The 22,557-nt window shown below is 42.4% G+C and overlaps 1 protein-coding gene across 1 annotated transcript; it reads left to right on the top strand.

The window, feature by feature from the left end:
* The first annotated feature begins 1,625 nt into the window (after nucleotides 1-1,625).
* On the top strand, nucleotides 1,626-22,050 carry SCARB2 (scavenger receptor class B member 2). Its single transcript, XM_065736733.1, has 12 exons — nucleotides 1,626-1,776; nucleotides 7,954-8,111; nucleotides 11,440-11,587; nucleotides 13,010-13,198; nucleotides 13,940-14,031; nucleotides 14,763-14,882; nucleotides 15,816-15,994; nucleotides 16,538-16,656; nucleotides 17,502-17,575; nucleotides 18,938-18,989; nucleotides 19,622-19,780; nucleotides 21,478-22,050. The coding sequence occupies exons 1-12, from the start codon at nucleotides 1,660-1,662 to the stop codon at nucleotides 21,514-21,516; spliced, it is 1,446 nt and encodes a 481-aa protein (XP_065592805.1). The 5' UTR covers nucleotides 1,626-1,659; the 3' UTR covers nucleotides 21,517-22,050.
* The last annotated feature ends 507 nt before the right edge of the window (nucleotides 22,051-22,557 follow it).

Here is a 22,557-nt window from a genome sequence, read left to right on the forward strand (position 1 = left end):
TTGCAGAAATCTTTTACCTGTTGCAATGGCAAAGCAAATTTACATTAAAAAAAATCACACATCTTATATGTAATAACTCATGAAGTCTCTGCAATCCCTTCAGTGTTCTCACCTTTCTTTTGACTTTGCACGGTTTCAGTGTTTGTATTAGAACAGCATGGTCTTTATTAATAAAAATGCTTCATAGCTGTGAAATGCAGGAATGGTAATAATGGCTTTGTGTAACTACAGAAGTGTTCTCTTGTGTATTTATTTTTTCTGAGTCTCAGATTTGGAGACAGTGAACCAGCTGACTTACACTGGAATGCAGGCATCAGAATATCCTCAAGACAAAACAAAAGTCACAGAGCAGTTGCACTACTTCAGGTGAGACACGAACAAGGTTTTCATTCCATTGATTCAAGAAGCAGTGGAAAATGTTTAATGTGCTTTGGGAGGAGATACCCACTTGTAGAAGTCATCATGACAGCTAGCCCCAACCAAAGACATTATTTTATGGTGTAAGGGAAAGTTTATGGTTTCATAAGGGAATTCCTATGGAAGATTTTTCAAGGGGGAGAATTCTGTGGCTATAGTTCAATAAATCTTCAAAAAAAGGGTTTAAATATTTATTCTGTTGCTTCATTTTTGGAGGGATGAGTATGAAACTGAGTGAAGTCACTACTTAGGAATGGAAATCCAAATTAAAAGTAGCTGCCAGAGCAGTGGGTATTTTTACTGCTTGTGAGGAACCACTAGAGTTCTAGTTTCCCTAGCAATGGTGAAAGTTGACCTCATAACCTTTTCATAAGCAAAAAAAAAAAAAATACATTGTAATATTGTCCCCAGCAATTTTAGCAGGGAATCCATCTGATAATTCACTTGCTCTGTCCTTGGAAAGGCATCACTAGAATTAAGATGATTATGGCCAGCTGCCCCATGACTGGGAAATCTGGGAACCAATTACAGACTTCATAAGTGTGAGTGCTGTTAACAGCATGGCTGTGGCTGTGGGACAGACAGGGGTCCTACATCCCTGGGACCTACCTTCCTTTTGTGAAACACAGAGGCTGCAATGGAAGGCAGATAGCGCAGCGTCCATTTTTGGGAAAGCCACTGCTCCGGGCACCTCTCCCTCCTCCTGCGGTGCTCCAGGAAGTGATTGTGGATGTGCTTGAGTAGGAGTGCCCACTGTTTTGTAAAGGAGAAGTGGATACATCAACTTATTTCTTATGTGTCTTAACTGCGCTACTGGAAGCTGAATTGCATCGAATCATGGTAGAATCTGATCCCTACGAAGCTTAATTCACTCTAGAGGCTGTTCCCTACAAGTTTTCCTCTAAAGAATAGCTATTTTTCCACTTGTTTCACAGCAAACCCTTGACACATACCTGCTGCATCAGGAGGCACCCGCAGCAGGCTGGAAGATTTCTGCACGAACCAGCAACCACGCTGCACAGCGCAACGCAACGCCGGAACAGGCAGGCGGCCCCCGCCCGCGGCAGAGCTGCCTCCGCCACCGAGGCTCTCCGTCCCTCCCTCGGTGCCTGGCGGGGCGGGTGGCTCCGCTGCCGCAGCTCCCGACCCCGCGGCGGGCGTGGCGAGGCGGCCGCCCGCCCCTCGCGCCGTGCCCCGAGCCTGGCTGACGGCGGGTGGTGTTGTGTCTCATCGGCGGCAGCCATGAAGTCGCTGTGTCTTGTCACCGTGGGAGTCTTAGCTCTGACGCTGCTCATCGCCAGCGTCTCCTTGTTGGTGGCGCATGTCTTCCAGACGGTGGTGGACCTGCAGGTGAAGCAGGTGAGAGCTCGGCCGCAATCCTTCCCTATGGGTTTGTTTCTTCTCGAAATAACCCTGGAAGCAGAGGGAGGGAGGACGGGGATGGCGGAGTTGCCCCGTGCAGTCCCTTCGTGCACCAGCGCGATCGGGTAAGGGCCATGCACCCCACGGCGAGGAAACGCCTGGCCCTGCACGGCCGGGGCGGGGCTCGGGCTGGGCTGCAAGAAAATCAGACGATATGAATTAAATTCAGCGCTCTGAGACAACCTTACAGGCTGTGAGGCATCTGCTGTGATTTGGGGAAGGGTGGTGGGCTGCTGAAAGACAGCGACACAGGACGGGGCAGCAGGGAACACCTGAAGTATCCCTTCTTCCTCCTCCTTTGCTATCTGGACATCATACGCTTCTGGCAGCTTTCACTCTGCTGTTTCATTTATTGTAGCCTCTGGAGCGCTAGGGCTGCATGCTGCTGTCTGGAGACCCCTGTCCTGGTGTCCTCACGAGTGCAGAGCCCTCGTTCATGGTCCTCCTCAGCTTTTGTTCCTGCCTTATTGTCATGTTGGTTGTAAATCCAAATGCTAGCCGTTTGGATTTCTGTCATGGTTAACTGCATTAGTATTAGAAACTCCCCTACTTAACATGAGAAGCACTACTCAGTAGCTATTTCCCTTAAAGAATCTGTGAAGCATGTAAATTAACTAATCTTACTAGTCTGAAGAATGTAATGGCCTGTGTTAACTCAGAGAAACCAAGAGCGCCACAACATGATGTAACCAGTGCTATTGTCTGGTTGGTGACAGAAGTCTTCTGTCCTAACCCACGTGCTGTGCTTTTCCTCAAGGCACCAACAATGGATATTTTCTCACTGAGAAGCTATAATGTCTGAAATTAGTTTGATTTAATGAGTGCAGTTTTAAGTTGGTAGGCAGCTTAAAACAAGTTATGATACTTCCAGGTGTGTCTGTAAAGTCTGGGGGATAGCCAACAGAAGGCCACCATTAGTGTTGTGGGCTGTCAGCGTGTCAGCTGCTCTTCAGGAGCTTCTTCTGCAGCATTTGCTGGCAGTTAAGTGGAGCGTAGCATGGGTTGTCCTGAAGTCATTCCACTGTCAGCTCACAGAAATCTGAAAGGCAGAAGTGAACAGATGTGAATGTTGATGTATGCAAAGTTGTGTGCCAACCAAGCCACACATTACAGTTCTGTGAATGTTTACAGTCCCATCTCCCAAATTGCAGGTGTTGGAAGGAGCCTGTCATCCTCTGCATCACAGCAGAAGTTGTAGTTTCAAATATTTCATGTACTTACCACAAGAGCAGAGAAGTGGAAAAAAAACAAACAAAAAACAAACAACAAACATTCGGTGGGATAGCGTAGGACTGTCAGGAATTAGGTGTGATCCTCCTTATGCGTATTATCTCTTAGCTATACACTCCTTACCCTTAATGGTTGATTATATAAGAGTAAGTTGGTAGTCACTCACCAGAGCTTTGGGTATTGCAGGAAACACTTCCTAGAGCTCATTCTTTTCCTGCTTAGTGCCCTGCAGCTCATGCCAGTGCATCTGGGTTGCACAGGATCAAGCATCCTGCTCCTTGCACAAGCCAGACACCCTCCTGGCCTTCTGCAGGAGCCACACACACAAACTGTGGAAGAACAGCTTTCAGCTCCAAAGCAGTGTGCTCCTGGTCGCTCTCCTTATTCTGCTGCTTTCCACATGTTTTTTTATCCCACGTTTTTGTCGTATGTGTGTGGCCTAGCAAGTTGCTGTCTCTTGTGTAACCATGCCTACAGCTTAGAAAATCTTGTATAAATACACAGATCTCATTTTGCCTTTGAAACATGGCAAGACAAGAGCTTTCTGAGTTCTCTTATTGCTCTGAAGTCCAGGGCAGCAAACGTGTAATTCATCTCAGTGCTCATGTGTTTCATGTTGGCCCCTCTTACCCTCCACACCCACCTACCTTTGGAAGACTCACAGAAGGAGAAGGAGGTTGTCTTTCCCACAGGTTGTCCATGCTCCATTCAGGGCTTTCCAGCAGTCCTGCAACAGCACTGACTCGCAGTGAAGTGAGCCTGAATGAAAGACTGCCTTTTGGATCATCTGAAGTACCTGTGCATAGAAACCCACAATCTCTGAAGCACTGATAATAGGTTGGCTTGCAGTAGGGAATTTGTGTGGCACATCCTTTCCAGCCAAAGACAGTTACGCAAAGTCTGCTCCTGGAGACAGTAGGGATACAGGAAAGACAAGGGAAGCAGTGGGACATCAGACTTCATATTCCCTGGAAAGTCAGCAGGCAGTTGTTTACTGATGAGGACAGTGGGAACATCTTTCTCAGAAAGCATTCAAATTTATTCTCTCACTTATCAGCCTTAGTGGTTTTTCATGAACTAGAGTGCTGTGCCAGATCAGATGTCCATCTTGTCTAGTACTTGTGAGTTGTTGGGGTAGCACCTGAAACTCGTCAAATAATGGGAAAAAAACCTGTAATGAAAGAGAATAAAATAGCTTCCCACAAGGAGAAAGACCTGCTTAGCTGCAGTGTTTGCCTTATGCTATATATTTGTTGCACGATTACGGATTTTACTGCCTTAACTGTGCAGTTTATGAACGTAACAGCCCTTGAGCTAGGCACCTAATGCAAAACTTGGGCGATCAGTCCTTGTGTCTTTACCTGAAGTGTTCTGTTTACGCCACATATCTTATGTTGATACTTTTAGAAAATGCTTAGTCTTATAACCTCTTGAAATTTCAATGGGCTTTTGTTTCCACTTGTCTCTAGAGCTGGATTATTAGAGTGTCTAAGGCCTGGGGGTTCAGGGAAGATATTTTATCCCCTGACATATATTATGTATTGATTACTTTAAGCTTTTGTTTAATGTGAAATACTGTCAGCACTGCTTAGTATGGAATTGAGTTGCTCCTTTTGAACAGGCAGTTCTAAAAACTCAGGGTCAGAGAAATCTGCTTGTTTTGATCTGAATATTTATCCTACTTCTTCTCTTTAAAAGTTGTGATTAAATTTGGTCACAGATGGATATATTGTCCTGGAATTAGAACATTTTGCAGTTCCAGGAAAAAAAAATCGAATTTTCTGTATAAGTTTGGAAAAGCTTGTCACTGTTTCCTATCCCAACTATCACCAACAGTAAAAATTACATTTGGGAAGAGAAGCTCATTTTGTATTTCCTCTGTAATATGTGACCAAGACAAAGAAACACCAGCAAATGGACTGTCATGTAAATGGGTAAAGCCAGTGTGATAGTTGTTTTTGTGGTTTGAAATGAACGTGGACTGCACTGGGAAACAAGAAGCTGTGCTGCATGGCTAAGTGAGGATGCAAGATCATATTGTACACTGGTTTTAGGTGGTGGTCTTGCAGAAGGTGCACCTTATGTCTCTGTGAGACAGCATCTCTGAGTCTCAGGCCTCCCTGGGCTACTGCCTGCAGGACGTGTCTGACCTGAGTGTTCTGAATGCTTTGTACCTCTTCTTGCATGTATCAAGTGGGAAAAACTGAGTCTCTGGCAGTACGGCAACAATAACTAAGGTGAGGCTGTATCTTTTACATGTCTTTAGGTTAAAGAGCAGTCCTGTAATCCAGTAGTTCACAGCCTGCCTATCCTAGTAGTGACCACAACCTCTGTCAGAAAAACAACCCCACGCATGTAACATCAGAACCTACTCTGCTGTGAATCAGTCAGCAGAACTAAACTCAGCTGGGGGGCATGGACATATATTTTGATCAAATAATACGTATTTATAATTTTTCTCTTAGATCTAGGCTATGTAATGTCGTGTGGCAAATCAAAGTATTCCTGGTAACATTTGGTGAAAAACAGAAGAGCACGATGTATTTTATTATTTGTGAATTTCATGGGTGCATATCTAAGCCCTGCTCAGAAGTTTGTGTGTCTGGATTTGCACTGCTGCTGTCACTGTGCAGAGCTAAAATTAGTTCAATTTCTGTGGGAGATCCAAGCAGTGTTACGCAGATCCAACAAATAAATTGTGGTCTGACAGTGTTTCACTGCCCTTTTGCTCTGTAGTCCATCTCTCAGGGGATCACTTAAGATTCAAAATCTCAGGAACATGAAACTGGAATTAATATGATTGGATTGTGCTTTTCAAAAAGTTGAATGTTTAGACTGAGTAATCTCTCGTTTTAGTTGCCTCATGTGAGACCAATTTGAGTGGTAAATAGGTGCTCTGATAATGCTTACTAGTTCTTGGGGAATAGTATAGATTCGCAGAGTTAAGGTCAAGACAGGCAAGAGCTAGTCTGATACAAATATCAGTGCCACGCTAATGCTCAGTTGTATTTCATGTACATGGGAAATGTGAGCTGCTTATGACATAGAAAGGGGGCCGACATCAGTAGGGTACTACACCGCTGCCTCTCCAATAACTGACTGTGCATATGAGAAAAGCTATAGCGATCGTCTCTAGATTCCTTAAATACGATGCTGTGTCATTCCCAGCCCTTTCTGGCAATGTCATGGAAACAGTTTGCCTGATTTAATGAGATTTTCTATTCCTGATCCTACAAACCAACTTCAGGAGGGCTCTGACTGAATACAGGCTTAAGCCACGTTGGCATAGATTGCAAAACAACAGGATCAAAAGCATTGGATTGTATAGGTAACAGTGTGTATGAGGTGCTGATAGTTCTGAAGAAATGCACTAAGCACCTGAAACACAACTCACATTTTTTGTGATGTTCGCAGAACAGGTGGTTTGAAAGTCTCAGAGAAAAGCAGTCTGCATCTGCAGAATGCTACCAGCTGCATGGGCTTTCTTTGCTGTTCAGGAATACTGTTGCCATTCCAAGCTCTCACCAATATGTGGGGTTTTTTTAAACAGTCTTCTCTTTATCTAATCATACAGAATTAAAAGCCAAGAAAACAGCTCTTTTAGTGGGAAAACCAAGAATGAATCCTGAGGCAACTGTGGCTGATAAAAGTTAAGACCCCATAGATGGTAGCCATGAAATGGCAGCTGTCCAGTCTGCCCTGCTTTTGAGTTTGCACTTAACAATATTTGACTTGTTTTCTCAGAAGAATAAAAAGAGCAAGTGTTGATGACTTCCATTTAATTGCAAATTATTTCCCTTCCTTCTTTTGCCTACTGGTGATAAGCTTTTCAAATCTAAGAGTTTTGTTTGTACGTTTTCCTGAAATTTTCTCTCAACAAGAGGTGTTTTTCTTTACTGCAACTTTGGCAGGAGCAATGACACACTTTTTAACACACTGGAAAATCCCCTGTGTTTTTGTGGTGGTGTTGGTAATGATTTTATAGTTGTGGCGAATTTTATGTAAAATGGAATAGTAATAAAACAAAGGGTTGAGATCTATGTTATATATTCTTAATGCAACTGCATACAGCTACAACTGTGCCATTCCTTATGACATGTGAGGTATAGGATTTACTGATTCGTTATTTAAGGGCTCTGTAATAAAATAATTATTTGCAGCTCTTATTTTGTAGGCCCATGTTTTGCTGAATGCAAAATACACTAGTAGTCTGGAGGTGCATGTGTTCTCATTGCTGTAACTAAAGGCAGAGGGTAAAGAGCCTTTGCCCTGTTCAGTGATCTCAGAAAGCCGTGTTTCTCAGTCTGCTTAAATTAAAGACATTTCTGTCATTTGCAGCTTTTTCTCCCTTGCCACTGAGAAACAAAGTCCAATTGCTTTGGAGACAGAACCTCAGCTGTACTGGAATCTAACATTCTTAGGCAAAGAAATCATAAACACAAGGAAGCTGAGCTTTTCTGGCCTTTTTCCTCCAGAGATATCTCTTTTATGACTTATTAGCCTCACACTATTGAGTTCCACTTCTTTTATCTGTAACGCTTGTTTTGTGGTGTTTTGCACCAAGTTAGGTTTTTGTTCATGCGGGGAGTGCAAGAGATCATTGTGTAGTAGCTGATAAGTCTTCATTCTGAAAAAAGTCAAGCAGAACTGTCTGTAAGAAGAAGCAAATCAATAATTCCAACCAAGTATGCCCCTAGACTGCAAGTATAGTAGTATATGTCTGATTTGGTGATATGCTTCAAAGTAGAGCACAGTATATTTGTAGATTTGGAATCTCCAATCATATCGTCTGTCTTCTTTTTCTGAGGGCATAGAGTTCCTCTCTTTTCCACGACTCGTTCAGCATCTACCACTAATGGTTTATTTGTCTTTCTCTTGTTTCAGGGAACAGTATTAAAAAATGGCACAGAAACCTTTGAAGCTTGGGAAGATCCTCCTCCACCAGTCTACATGCAGTTTTACTTTTTTAATGTGACAAATCCGCTAGAAGTGCTTCAAGGTGCTACTCCTCTTGTAGAGGAAAAAGGCCCATATACCTACCGGTAGGAACATTCCTCTGTGTTTGTATTTCGCTAAACCTGTTGTGTGTAAGGAGGCAAAAAAGTGAGATCCAGAATGTTTGGGATCCCATTCTAGGAAGAAACCTATCTGTTAATGCGTACTTGAAAATCTTCCCTACAGAGAATAGATTCATTAATCACTGCCTAGTAGTGTTGGTACACGTAGGCTGACAAGTCAACAACCTGCAAGCAGTTTCAGATTCAGCCAGTGTCTTCTCAGATTTTGTGCAAGGTTTTGCCTTTGTGCTGCTGTTCCTCAGCTGCTGAATGCAGAGGAAGCTCTCTGCATCATGGCCTACTGTACTGTGAGAGAAAGACACTAATTGGTTGAGATGTATGCCAAGAGGAGAGTTGCGTAAAGATGTGATTCATGTGTTCATCCAGAACTTAGTTTCTAGCAGGAATTGCATAATTCTTATCAGTAAAAATGTGGGCAAAAAACCAATTACAGAGTGGAACTACAGGGTTTTCCCTCATCCAGCCCTCACCTACTTAGATTCAAACACCTCTACAATTTTTACAGACAGCAGGATTCAGTAAGGCCATTCAGTGTTGGAGCTTATCCATCTCCTTCTGTGTGGTATGGCTCCACACTGAGCAATCTGACTCTTCTGGCCGTGGAGAAATTTCAGTCTGCTTTACAATTTTCCCTTAGAGCTTCATATCGCTCCTGTGCACACAGCAGTGTAAACCAGGAGCAGTCCTGTGTCAGACATTATGGCCTTTGAACTTAGGGAGGTATGAGAACCAAGGCAAAAATGTAGATTTTATGTCATCAATCTCATTGTCACACGTTCATCCAGGCATTTTTCTCTCAGACTGCCTAATTCTCTGCAGTATGTCTTCCCCTTCTATTTATCTCCTCCCACAATTCAGCTTTGCTTTACTTCCTCCCTTTTCCCATCTCCTCCTTTTCATTACTGTGTTTGTTTAGTGTTGGCAAAGTAGTTGTGCTACTTTGGCGCATTACTTCTGTTGGATAAACTGGTAGAGCTGGAGAAAAAAACTAGAGAGCTACTGGCTTGTGGTTTGTTGGGAGAGCTTTCCCATGCCAGCACACAGCACAGGCTGGCTGCGTGGAAGCAGGTCGGGGCAGGTGATCCCTGCCTCGTTCATTGCTGTGCAAGAGAGGGAGGCTGCACATTACAGCTTCTTGTTTCTTTGGTTTGGCCAGTTTTGACATGTCTAAATAGAATTCAACTGCACTGTGCTCCATCTGATGGAAGCACAAAAGGAAACGGGAACATTAAAAACTGGAGTGCTCTTTCTCAGCAGATTCTTTCTTTAATCTTTGCTAAACTCCTGCTGTTAACTGAACCAGACTGTTGCCAGTGGGTGGGGAAGGAAGAGGCATGTGGGAGGAGAAGTAGGGAGGGATGTTGCAGACATACTGCATGCTAAAGCCAGAGAGAAAATGCTAGGTTTATTGCACAGGCCCAGCGTAGCAGAGTAATCAAAAGCCGTTTAGGTTTAGCATGTGGCAGAACATCTAAAATGCTTTAAAATGAAATGCATGGCTGCGTTTTATAAAATTGGGTAGTAGGGAGAAAGGCTGGAAGTGAACCACCCCCAGCAGGCAGGGTCATATGAGTGGCAGAGAGGAAGTGAAATGACTAAATGGTCTCATCCTGCATAGTTAAGTTTGAAGTAATTCATGGTTTTGACACACACAGGCTGTAAATGCAGTTAGTGCAGAAATAGATTCTCCTAACAAAAATGTAGTCATGCTTGTCTTTTTACATCCTGTAAGCTGGATTTGCAACAAATAAGGGAATTCATTATAAGTGGAAGCTGCTTATCTGCCCAAGCTTGCCAAGTCCCAAAAATCAGCTGGATATTTTCTGCTCATGCGCACATTAACAGATTGTTGTCTTTTAACATCTGTGGTCCTCCTACCTGTGTCTCTAGTCAGGGAGTATTATTTTCCTCTGTGTACCTTTTAGAGCTGAAGAGGCTTCTCAGGTTAACTCTGGCCTGGTTTCGGTGAGACATTTCTCAGCTGTCCATTCTTACCCCTTCAGTTCAAGCCTTAGGCTATAGAGTAGGTTAATGTAGAAGAGGCTCTTGCCGAGTCAAACTGGAAGTGTACTCAGACCAAAATGTTCATAGGTGGTTGGGATGCTGAAAATTCATAGAGGACAATGTTTTTGTAAGAATGGTGGGAGATGGTTGACTTTTGTAGGTGTTTCCACTTTGATTTAAATTAGAAAGACTAATAAAAGAAGCCTGTCACTAAGCTGCATTAAAGATCTAGTGCAGCCAGGAGCAGAGTTAGGATCTGCAATGAATGAAAAACATAATAACCAAGTCTTGCAGAAAAATTCACCTTTGCATCTTTGGACTTAAAAATCTGCAAACTCTTATGTGAATGTATATTCATGAAGTACAATCCATTTCAACTCAGACATATGCCAGAAGGATAATGCCATGAGTAGACAACCTGCCATTTCTGCTTTCTGATTTTCTGAAGGTAGATATGTATCTGATTTTGAACCTAAGCCAGCCAGTTCTATAGAATTGTGTTTCTTGTTTGCAAAATGCTATTGTTCATGGACTAAATTATGGTTATGACATGTACTCCCAGGTAATTAAGACCTGACTTCCTTACTAGATTATCAGGTAGCATTTGATGTTTCTTCCAATTAGACTTGTTTGTCAGCCATCTTAAGTTTTACGTTGCTTTTCTGAGTGATTAGACAGCACCAGAAGCACCTCAGTGACTATGAGGAGTTCAGAGCAAAAATTCAGTTTGAATTTCTGTTACATCCAGGATGGCTACCTCAGAATTAAAGGAAAAGAGCTAAAATGAGTGCAGAGTACATGGATCCTAGCAGAAGGATTCTGGTAGGTTCTTAGATCAATGAGATGAAGCCTGTAAGTTGTTCTGCCTAACAGTTAATTTTGTCTTCAGCATAAAGGAAAAAGTCTCAATTCCAATCTGTGTCAAAGGCAGTCCTATATGTAGTGCCTCTGATTCCTGTGCCATTCAAAAATATTCCTTTTCATTGAAGTTTTTTCAAGACAAAAATAACACAATTAGTGTGTGGGGTGGCATTTTTGGAAGCCCTGTATGTGGATTAATTCAGCTCCTGTTGTCGCAGAAGGGAGTTGTGCTGCTGACAGCAGTAGCAAAAACAAAGCAAATCCTAATGAACTGAGAATCCTAGAATCACTAAGGTTGGAAAAGACCACTGAGATCATCCCGTCCACCCTTCATATGCCTACAGCAGTACAATAGCCACAAGTTGAATGCAGTTAATATTATTTGTACATATTTAACTTGCTTACAGTGCAAACTCTTGTTTTTCAGAGAATACAGGCCAAGAGTGCATGTTCAGTTTTTGGACAATGGCACCAAAGTGTCTGCTCTGAATCCAAAGACATATGTATTTGAACCTCAGAAGTCAGTTGGAGACCCTGAAGTGGATCTGATTAGAACAATTAATGTTCCTGCAGTGGTGAGTTCTCCATTTTTGCGTGGAAGTCAGTGTAACCTGTGTTATTCGTAGCTGCTTGTTGCTCCATACTGGCTCACCCTTTGTGGTAGGTAAAGGTGACTGAAGAACTACAGAAGCAGCTTATTCAAGACAGATACTGCATTTGTTTTAGGTTTGGACTGTTGTGGTTTTTTTTATTGTATTTCTTCCTCACCAAATACCTCTGTAGCATCAATTTTTCACTCCTTGTCTGAGAGTTGATACTTCGGAGATGAGTATAAATCAGACTTGTCAGGTTTTCATGACTAAAACAAAATTAGGGAGTTAGTGAATTCAAATACATAGAATTCCTCTGACATTTGAATGTTTTTTTTTTGTTTGTTTGTTTGTTTGTTTGTTTAATCAAAATTTCAAAAATTGCCTCACAAACTGGAAAAAAAATTATACAAGAGGGATTTTGGACGCCAGTGAATGAAAAGGTACTACCAGGTACAATTAAGACAGGCACTCACACTCTGTATTAGGTGAGACTACAGAGGCAGACTGCTGTTTGGGTCTCACACAGGGACAGACAGCTCAAGAACAAGCAGATACATACAACCAGTTATACCTTGCAAGGAAAAGTAGGCAGTACAGAAATACTTGTTGGTTGTGTAACTAAGCCTTATGCTAGTTTGTACCCTGTAATTGAAGTCAGTTATTCACTCATTTTTTTCTAGCATTTCTAAAGATGTCTGGCTTGATTTTATGGATGAATACATAAATGTACTGCATGTAGTATTCGATAGAATGCAGCTTACTGAAAGTTGCCAACAGTACAGTCTGTATTTACAGTTCTTCACAGGCATTTGAATGTTAATTAGTATTCTCTTGTTCAAAATTTTGACATAGATATACTGTAACAAGTAGTTCTAGAACTACAGTTTGGTTCAGCCAAGGAGTATACTTTCCTTTTCGTTGTTGTTTTTTTTGTTGAGATACACATTGTTAAATCTCTTTTCAGCTTCAAAAGACGGAAATATTGGTGTCTCTGTTTTGGAGATTGTCTAGCTTTTCCGCCTTTGTTTTTCAAAATGTAAACCATAACCAGGCTGAAATCCAAAGCACATCTCCAGTGGTAATAAGGCTGTGAAATTCAGTCTGTTTAGAAAGTGGTTTTGCCAGTTCCACTTAACATCCATTCTGAACACAACAGAAGGGGATGGCACAGAACCGGACTGGGTGTGTGCCTGTGTCTGACTGAAGCTTAATCTGCAGGAGCACTTCCCTGTCAAGAATAGCTGAAGAACCTGTTAGCCTGCACATTACTTGCCACAGGTGGAAATAATGAAACTGAAAATACAATCGAAACGTGTGCAATGCTGAAATGTGTTTGTTTGCAGCTGTTATTATTTATCCAACAATAAATCTGACCATTTATCCCCAATTCTAATCCCCTGGTAGACTGCAATGGAGTGGACCAGGGCAACCTCTCTTCAGTTTGCCACGGAGATGCTATTGCTCATATACCAAGAATCTCTGTTTACAGTTCGCACAGTGCATGAATTACTGTGGGGCTACAAAGACAAACTCCTGTCAACCATTCATGTTTTGCATCCTGAAGTCGATCCAGTGTTTGGCTTCTTTAATAAGGTAATTACTGTACAAGATTTCACAATGCTTTAAATTGGGAGTGATGTCTTTGCTACAGTGTTGGGACTGTTTTTGTCAGCCAGGTTGTTCCTGAAGTGAGGCCAGAGAGACAGAGGCTGCAGAGGCAGATGATTCCTCTTCAGTTTGCATGTATCTAGGCTCTGAGCTGTGGCCCAGCTTCAAGTGTTTTATCTCTTCCCTTTGTCAAGTATGCATAAGTTTTCCAAGAGTGGATATAAACAACTCCACTGTTGTCTGTGCTCGCTTTACTAACATGGTCTTATTGGCACTAGCTGTGAAAGAAAGAAAATTTCCTGAAAAATTTCCTTAGTAGTAGTTACTTGAGACTGTGTTATTTCTGAGCTATAGCCATTACTGGCTTCCTTGGTGTCTCTGACTGCATGTCAGCTTGGGCTTGTTTCTCAGAGATTATCTGCAGTTCTCAGGTTATTTTCTATGAGTTTATTTTGCTAAGGGCTGCATTTTCAGTGGCAGAGGGAAGGAAGAGCTAACGTAATGTTAGATCCTCTTCATCTAGAAGGAGTGACAATTTAGCAAGTCACTGCCATTTCATTTTATATACAAGGTGAAGTTTGATGATTTGTACTCACTTCAAGAGGGTCTTACCACTCTCAGGGTTGATTTGAAGTGATGGCAGCTCAGACTCCTGTCACTCTGTAGTTACTGACCAAGTGTTAACAAGGTGAGTAGAATAATAAAAACTCACCTGTGTGTTTGCAGATGAATGGAACTGATGATGGAGAATATGTTTTCCTGAGTGGAGAAATGAACTACCTTAACTTCTCAAGAATTGTGGAATGGAAAGGAAAGGAGTAAGTTTTTCAGTGTGATCAGGCCTCTGTTAATATTTGCCACTTTTCATACTTCTGATGAACAAAAATGTTTATGTTCTTTACGAAAAAAAGGGTTATTTTATTCTGATGATGATGGTACTTCTTAGCAGCTCTAGCTTCAGATCGTGCCTCTAGTATTTTAGTATAAGTTATTTAACTATGAAAAGACAGCCCTGCCCTTAGGAAGCAGACTGCTGTGAGCTCTTACCTCTAAAACCCTTCACGCACTGTAGCAGAGGTGGCCCACTCTCCACACCCTCTTCTGTGACAGCCCTGCATGGGGGGCTCAAGTACCAAGACAACAGGCTGTGCCACGGACTTCCTGCATCTCCATTGCCTCTGTTTCTAGACAGCACCCTTCCTTACTGTTCTGTGCACAGAGCCATAGCTGGGACAGCTGATGCCTGAGTATCTGATACTTATTCAGAGGACAGCAAATATTACAGAGAAGCCAATGAACTACCTAAAGCACCCCTCTCCCATTAATTGCCAACAGTTACATTTATGGGAGAAACTCTTGCAGATAAATTCTTAATTGTTTGGCACCAGTTTAAGATAAGATAAATGCAATTTAAACTCATTTTAATCCTCTTTTTGTTAGAGGAAATAGCACTATGTGGGTCCGATTCTCCTTTGCTCAGAGCATAAACTGGTCTGACCACCAATCAGAGGTCTTTTAACCCTTATTCTCTTTGCTTCATTTTCTTCAGGTCATTGAACTGGTGGACAACAAAGACTTGTAACATGATCAATGGAACAGATGGGACGTCTTTTCATCCACTGATTAGCAAAGATGAGAAAATTTATATATTTTCTTCTGATTTCTGTAGGTAAGAAGAGGGAAATTTCATCACTCAGACCTTGCAGCAGAGCATTTGTGTCCATTCCTGTTGAGGTTTCATATTAAGCTGATGTTTTTCCTTCCATCATTTTATTTAGCGGTATTAGCGTTCAGTATTTGTTTGTGCTATGAAAGGCAAGAGAATTAAACCACAAACACTCCAATATGCATCAAGTTAAAGATGTGTTATTTCTAAAGAAAGATGAAGTGAAAATTAAAAAGATGTTTGGAAAGTGGTTGGAATGCCTGGCAGGACCTGTAATGAGAGGAACGTGATGAACCGTGAGGAACCCTATGAGGGTTTAAATAAATATTGCCTGAAGCTTCTTTCCTTAGAAAATCTTGCTATGTCTCTGCTTTTTAGAGAACACAGGTTGCCTTCTTCAGAGATGCATGGCTTGAAACAGTGCTACTTAAAATGCAAAAATATGCAGGAAAGCATGGTGTTTCCTTCCTGACATTCCACCTGCAGGTCTCTTCCCTTCCAAGTTTTCCTGCCTGTGGAGAACAAAAATGATTGGAAATTCTCTGTCTAAATCGATAAAGATGAGTGCTATGATAAATTCAGGACTTCTCAAATTTGTGCCTGCCTTCTGTCCTTGCCCATCTGTGTTCCCCCTCAATAACATATACTAGCACTTCTTTGCACAACATACAATAGCAACATAGGGACCTGAATAAACCCCCAAAATGCTGAAGGCAAGCATTTGTGTCCATGGAACATCACAGTTTGATTGTCCATTTTGTGCAGCAGCAGAGCAGATCACAGACCTATTACGTTTAATGCTGAAGATTGTTGGAATGGGCTTAGGCTAAACTTCTGGCTTACTGTAAACTTAAATGGAAGCACAGGCATCAACAGAGACATTGGCAGCATGTGCTCAAGACTAACAAATCTTGATCTGGCTTTTCTTCCTTGCAGGTCTCTTTACCTGGTGTATGACAGCTCAGGAAGCGTGGCAGGTGTTCCAACCTACCGCTTTGTGCCCTCCCCCATGGTGTTTGCCAACACCACCGTTAACCCAGACAACGCTGGATTCTGTCTACCACCAGGAAACTGCCCTGGCGCCGGTGTCCTCAATGTCAGCATCTGCAAGCAAGGTATATTTCCAGGCAGTGGGAATAGATTGGAGGGACATTCGTGGGAGTGTATTTCTCCTTTCTGTCTGAAATATATGAGGACAGTTTGGTGAGGCCTGTAGAAATATACACTCAGCGAAGTGGTTGTTCGGTTGATGTTAAACTATTCACTGTAGTGAAGATGTGATCTGAGCGGATGTTCCTGTGAGGTATCATAAGTTCCAGCAATGATTTAAATCAGAGGAATAAAAAATGCCAGTATCCACACTGAACAGCATGGGCATTTATAGTCTTCTCTTATGCAGGTAGCTGTCATTTCTGCCTATGTGAATGTAAAAAATGCAGGATACAAGCATACAGCCTGGAGAAATGAAGCTGTGCTGAAGCTGAACAAGGAAAATTTGGATTGTTCAGAGGACAGTGAGTCAGAGTGTTAACTCTGTAGCCCCACAGTGGACTTATCTTTTACTGTGAATGCACAGTGCAAAGAGTTTTGAAGTCCTTAAAGGGTTCTCCAAATCTTTTATTTTTTAAATTGTGATTTTCTGTGTTTTTATGTTCCAGGTGCTCCCATATTTCTGTCGGCTCCACATTTTTACCAAGCAGAACAAAAGTTTATAAGTGACATAGAGGGCATGCACCCAAAAAAGGAATATCACGAGACATTTGTGGATATCAATCCTGTAAGTACAGCCTTTGTTAGTGTGTTATGCGGGTTATGAAGGTAGATAAGAGAGAGAGCAAAAGCATGACCTGCCTAGTCTACAGACAGAGAGTAGCATGACTCATCAAGCTGTTATGTTTAGCATGAGCAGGAAGAAATTGTAGTTTCTTTCCAAGTCTCAAGGTCTAGGGCATGTGTTTCTTGGCATCTGGTTTGCTGCCAGGATCTTCCCGTTAGCCAGCTCCTACTTTCCCCTTTTGAAGTGTGACTGTAAAATGAGCTGTGTGCCTCCTCCTTCCCACCCACCACCACAGACTAAATTTGGTTGCTTGAACAGGGAAAATACTTCTGCGCCTCCAATTGAAACATACGTTTATGGTGTCAATACTGTAAGAAATGTTTTGTACTCATCATCTCTGGGGTTGTACATTCCTATTCACTGAAGTCTTCCAAAGGAAAGCTTTCTCTTGTGGCTGAGGTTCTATCCACAGTTTTCAGAGACTAGAACAAGCAGCATTAGTTGTAGGCTTTTTCCAAAACTACATCTAGATCTGAAAGACGAGGGATTCCTCTGTAGCTTAAGTGTGGTTTTGCACAGCATGATGGTACACTGATTTCTGTTGTGTCTTCTTGACATCTGTGTAATTCAGAGTCAGTCTGAAATCTGGGCATATAAATTCAAGAGTGTCTTCCTTTGGTGAATGGAAATAAATAATTACTCCAAGGGAGTCTTGTACTACCCTAGCAAAGACATACCAGTGTCACTATTAGATTGTGTTCTCCTAATTCCTGTTAGTTCACATTTTATCATTATTATTATTGTTGTTGTTATTATTAAGAATAATTCTTAATTTTATTCCTCAGCTGACAGGGCTTGTCCTGCAAGCAGCCAAGCGGATGCAGATAAATGTTCATGTCAGAAAATTACCTGAATTCTTGTAAGTGTTCTCTGCTGCTGGGTGGATATCTCAGATCTGATTTGATACTTGAATTTGTCTGCAGTATCCAGATGGAATATTGGTTGGAGACAGAATGTTTCAGAGAGAAATCCAGTCAAATCTTATTGCAAATGGCAGTATCCTCCTCACTCAGCCCAGGAGCCTATTGGAGTTCTTTCTGCAGAGTAAAGACACTACTCAAGAAAAGCAAGTTGCTGGAGACAGGTTACACACAGTCCTTATGGTGAAGTCAGTCATGTCACGCTGACCCTCCCAAGTGAGGGTATGCCCCAGCAAAGTGAGGCTAAAACTTGCAGCTTCGCAGTGAGTAGTGCCGTCTTACTCTTCACTGCTTTTATGAGGCAAAAATACTGCAATTGCTGTCATTTCTCAGTAGTGGGAAGACATGAAAAGACATGAGAAGACATGACCCCTTCAAAACAGAAGATCAAGTGGTGATCTCAAAACACCACTCATAAGGGAGGGCTTGTTTGATCAGGTAAAGACCTTGCCCGTGACTACATTGGTATGATAAAGGATAGAAATCTGTATTGACATAGGCAGTTAGTACAATGTAAGTATACATGTGAGTATACATGTGAGCCGGGTAGCTTGTCTTCTTTGTTCCATCTGGATCCTGCAGGGTTTTCTGGTTGTCTTAGTTTGAGGGTGTTGTCCACAAACTGCAGCTAAAGTTATGTAAAAATACCAGTCCTTTCACCTTGCGTCTTTCTGATATGTTGATTTTATTGTTGCTTATGTGATACGGTAGCTATTCTTGCTCTTCAGCTTCTGAGCTGATGTTTATTGGCATGTTTTTGCTATGTATTATAATGAAAAGAGAAGTGTTTTAATCAGCCCAGTCCTCTTAGGATGCTTGATGTTTTTTCAGACTGACACTATCTTATTTTCTGGTGCCCAGGAGCTGTTAACATTAACACATTTTAGAAGTAAGCTGTTACTTCATGCGTGCCAGACTTTTTTTGTTCTTTGTGAATGTTGTGTGACAGACAGTAGTTTCTGTGTTCTACAGATATGAGTAACCTTCAACCTCAGTTTAACTTACTGTTCCTGCTGACTGAGCATATCTGTCATTCAGTTAGTTATCAACAGGCCTCCTACAGATCCCTTGTTTTCTCTCCTCACCGTATCCCAAAATGGAAATTATTTAGCATCTTGGAGATTAACATTGTTCAGGTCCAGTAGGAAAGTGAGAACCAACATTAGAAAGGAACAGCCCAGTCTTTCTTCAGGGATGGTCTCCTCATTCATTGCTTTGTCATAATCTGTCTCCAGAACCCTCAAGTTGCAAAAACAAAAGCATGATTTCTTACCGGTTTTGTTTTTGTTTTTTTAACACAGTGAAACTGGCAACATCCGAACACTAATTTTCCCAGTGATGTATATAAATGAGGTAAATAATTTCATTAGTTCTTTGCTGTACTGTGGTATATTTATGCTTGCAAAACTGCTGTCTTCAACCTAACCATGAAAAAATATATCTTTTTTCCTGTTTTATGTAGTGATGAGTAGGAAGTTGTGTTTCCTATTAACATCATTCTGGTGTTTGTTGACCACTGCATTAAGTTTAGTTCTGGAAAGTCTTTGTTGGGTAGTCTTTTTAATTGTGAAGATATTGGCCATAAGAAAGAGGGCTTCTCAGGTGAAGAGGTGGAATGTTTGCAGAATCACATCTTTGTTTCTGAGGACTTTGGCAAATGCAGTAGTAGTACAAACTGATGTAGCTGGATCATTGAATTCACTGGATTCAGGGAACACTGGAAAGGAGTACTTTTGATGATAAATGTCATTACTCCAGGCCTAAACAGAGCATTCAAAGTCACTACTTTCTTTAGAAATGCAGACCAGATTTTCCTCTGGCCACAGAATAAAAGCTGGGGGTTCTCAGAGGGAGGGTACATTAAGCAAGGAAGCAGAGGTTCAGAGGTGTTGGGTGTGTTGTTACCCCTCACAAAAATAAAATGGCCTAATATGATAAAGAACAGAAATAATTTTTTTTTCTCTCTTCATTTCTGTCTACTCCAGAGTGTTCTGATTGATGAAGCATCTGCCAACAAACTCAAGCACGTCCTGCTGGAAGCCAGTGTTGTAACTGGAATCCCTTTTGTAATCATGGCAATAGGAATTGTTTTTGGGATTATTTTTATTGTGCTTGTGTGCAGGTCCCGGGGAGTAAGTGAAGAGGTAAGTAACACTTGAATTTGACCTCGTTTACTGTATTTTTGTCTGTGTTTGGTTTTCTTCCAAGTTGATTTTACTTCTTCGTTGTCTTTCTGTACACAAACATTTTAACATGCTGTTTTTGTTTAAAATAACCTTTCTAGGGAAGGGATGTTTTAATAGACTCAGAGTAAATGCATCAAAACAAAGGAATGCAGCTAATATAAGAGACAATTGTGGTAAGACAGGTAGTATTTTCTGTGCCTAATTTCCTTGCTGACAGTAGTATAAAAAATAAAATCAGCCTGTCTAGAGGACCCTGAGGGGTAAGATGCAAAAAGCCCACCATATTTGATGAACAGATTTAGTCACAGGCAGTCTGACAGTGTTCTCAGTAGAAACAATTGCCTTATGCCTGTTTATCATTTTTCAGAATCATAGTGCAAATTTATAACTAAAGAATGGATGAATTTTACGAACAACAGCATGCAAATAGTTCTGTGTGGATAATGCTAGTTTGTACACCTATTTACGAAAAGTTCTGTTACAAAATGTCATGCCAGTATTGAGGCTGTTAGCAATGCTGAAAGCCAATATTTCACCCTAGGGCAAGGCAGAAGGATCCAGGTGAGAGAAACTAGGGATTCTTTGGTTAAAGGAGCAGACTGGGTTCTCTAGTAGGCTGCTTTCTCCCTGTAGCTGCTGTGATCTTAGCGTGGTCTTGCTTGTATGATGCTGCCTAAGCACCTCCTTGAAGCCGTGTAGGAAAGCACCCAGAACCCCCAGAGCACACAGCCACGCTGTGTGTACACTTGTAGCCCGTGGGACCCAGTGCTGGCTGGGGATGTGGTGGTGGTGGCAGCAGCTTGGTGGAGAGGTCTGCAGCCTCCCATCGTCAAGCAGTGGCTTCCAGGAGCTGATCTCTGGTTCTTCTGCTTCAGTCTCGTGTGTCTCTGGGTACCCAGGAAGCATTGCAAAAGCAGGTGCTCTCAGGACCATTGTCAGGTTCTTTTTCGTGAGAGCCTGGGCCTTTTTCATTTGGGCTTTTGAGCCTGCTGTATCACAGGCACACTCAGGTAGAAAATCAAAACCATCCCATTGCCTGAGCCCCCCTGTCCCAAGCACTCCTGTCCTCCCTACACGTATGGCTTCATACCATCCCTCTTGGCTGTTCCTGAACATCACCGCACAGTGAATAAAACAACAGAGGGACACCTACTTTTCATATTTTCTTTGTGTTGCTTTTGTTGCTTTTCCTGCAAGCATAAACATGATTCTGCCAATTGGAGCTGTCTTTGTGATGCAGGGTGACTACGGTCTCCCATCACACGGAAGGTACTGCAGGGAGCCTGAGCAACCTCAGCTCTCCAGGCTGAATGCTCGCGTCACCTGGAGAAGGCAGCACCCTGTGAGGAGTGCTTCCTGGCCCTTTTCCTCCTCCACTGACCCCAGTCCTCTTCTGCCTCTGCACAGGCACAGAGTAGGGGAATCTGGGACATCTCTTTGCATCGTCCCAGTGCCAGTAGCTGCCAAAGCTGCCATCCACCCTCCAGCACCTCCTCTGCACAGTGCGTGTTCCTTTACGCAAATCTGCACTTAGAAGTAGGAGCCAAGAGCTTTTTCCTTTCCTCTTTGGAGATTGAAGAAATCCAGCCTCCCCACCATGGGAGCTCTCTAATGTGCCTCATTTAATTTTCCTGTGTTGCAATTTTTTCTTTCAGAGCACTGAAGAAGAAAGGTCCCCGCTCATCAGGACATAGTAGTAGATCTTCTTAAACACATGAGCTTGGAGAATTAATTTTTAGAGCTTACCTAATACCAACTACCACTACCCAGTGTTGTCCACTGTGGAGAAACAATCGTGTCAAGTGTAATGTTGAAAGATGGAAGAGAATCCGCACTGTCATCAAGGGAGGAGACTTTTCTTACCAGCTAAGTTACAACTACAAAACTACATTTTAAAACTGCTCGAGATCCTGCTGTTTTCAGCCCCACACTCTTGTACCTGCACTGACACTCGGAGACGATCACAACCACGTTATCAGTGAAAATAAAACGGCCTGATTCATTACAGAAACGACGGGCAACATTTGCAAATGGCCTTAGGAGCGTGGGCTGCAAAGAACCTTGGTAGAGATGCAGCAGGTTCCTGTGTCACTCAGAAACACCTGTCAGTTTCATGTCGCCTCAGTATTGTCTTTTCTGTAAAGTATTGCGCGCTGCTTACTCCCAGTTTGCACTGACTGTTTGTTATTAAAGTCATTGGTCCTTTCACAGAACTGATCTGTGCAACTAATCCTGATCCTGAGTGAAATTGGTTCAGTGTGTGTGTTAGCAGGCAGAAGGAAGCCAATGATCGGAAGAGCTTTTCCATTCAGATCTTGGAACTGTTCTGTCTGCATGGGATTCCACTGCCTGTAGGGGATATCCTTAACGTTCGTGTTTTTTTTCCCTTCAGCTTAAAAGAGAAAACCACAACAATGCATCCTGATGGTGGGATGAGGGGGGAGGTTCTTTTTTTTGGGGGGGGGGTTGGTTGTTTGCTTTCGGGTTTTTTTGCTTGTTTGTTTGCCTTGCCGGTGCCTTGTTCAAGTTTTGTTCCAGCTGGGATGGCTGACGATGCTTGCCAGTACTTATGCACATTACTAAGCGCACTCACTGCCGGCGGAGGCCGCACACGGTGGAAGCCTTCGGTGACGCTCCAAGCCCGTCCCCCCCCCCCGAGCACTCCCCCCCCGAGCTTTCCGCTCGGTAACCAAGCGAGATGGCGAACCGCTCCGAGCGGGGCAGCCGCCGCTGCC

The sequence above is a fragment of the Cyrtonyx montezumae genome, unplaced genomic scaffold (genome assembly GCF_038088225.1).
Source record: "Cyrtonyx montezumae isolate F1298 unplaced genomic scaffold, pur_monq_1.0 scaffold_2, whole genome shotgun sequence".
Lineage (NCBI taxonomy): Eukaryota > Metazoa > Chordata > Aves > Galliformes > Odontophoridae > Cyrtonyx > Cyrtonyx montezumae.